The following is a 900-nucleotide window of genomic DNA, read 5'->3' as shown; positions in this document are numbered from 1 at the left end:
TCTCCGACTCAGAATGGTACGTATTCATATATATATATATATATATATATATATTATATATGTATATATATTATATATATATATATATATGATGTGACACATGAACAAACGCCTTGTATGCAGAATGGTCAATAAAAATGGGCGTAGGACGCACGAAATAGAAAGATATATTAAGCATATATGTGCTAAACTCACCCAGAACATTATTAAGTAACAATTCACATGGTAAATCAATCCGTTAGATCACAATCATACACGCTTTTAATAGCCGTTTACAGGGCCTAGAATAGAACTCCGATTTCGCATCCGTAGCGAATAACTGATCGCCTGATAGATTAACATATACAGGTCGATACACCAACCGGGCGAGAGACTTATAGATGCATGCATGCCAGGTTGAATAGAATTACATCAACTGAAACACTAATAAATGTACTTATACGTACACAGACACATACACATACACATACATTCACACATACACATACAAGTAAATTTAAAACATAAACACACACATACATTCACACATACATATACACAAAATTTGAATACACACATACACACACATTTGCACGTACGCATACACATAAATATACACGTACACTAAAACACATATACACATACACATACCCTTTAAGAAGCCGTTCACGCACTCCTCAAAGAGAACTCGGCCCACCTTCGCGTCGACAGCGGACAGTGGATCGTCTAAGAGATAGACGTCTGCCGGACGATATACACACCGAGCGAGCGATATTCGTGCACGTTGACCCCCCGACAGATTGATACCGCGCTCACCCAGTTCACTATCATCTGCGAAAGGTACATGGATAGCAGATTAAGCGGTTGTGAGGAGAATAAGAAATTGAGGTTTATCCGGCAATCCATATGCACGCATTAATA

The 900-nt window shown here is 38.1% G+C and overlaps 1 protein-coding gene across 1 annotated transcript; it reads right to left on the bottom strand.

Annotated features, from left to right (window-relative positions):
- Positions 1-630: 630 nt before the first annotated feature.
- On the bottom strand, positions 631-810 carry SARC_13322 (hypothetical protein; the record flags this gene model as incomplete). The annotated part of the gene is made up of 1 exon (XM_014292548.1): positions 631-810. A coding segment is annotated over one exon (180 nt), but the record flags the coding sequence as incomplete, so codon positions are not given.
- Between the last annotated feature and the right edge of the window lie 90 nt (positions 811-900).

Source organism: Sphaeroforma arctica, assembly GCF_001186125.1.
Source record: "Sphaeroforma arctica JP610 unplaced genomic scaffold supercont1.3141, whole genome shotgun sequence".
Classification (NCBI taxonomy): domain Eukaryota; class Ichthyosporea; order Ichthyophonida; genus Sphaeroforma; species Sphaeroforma arctica.
This window is presented reverse-complemented; position numbering and strand designations above follow the sequence as displayed.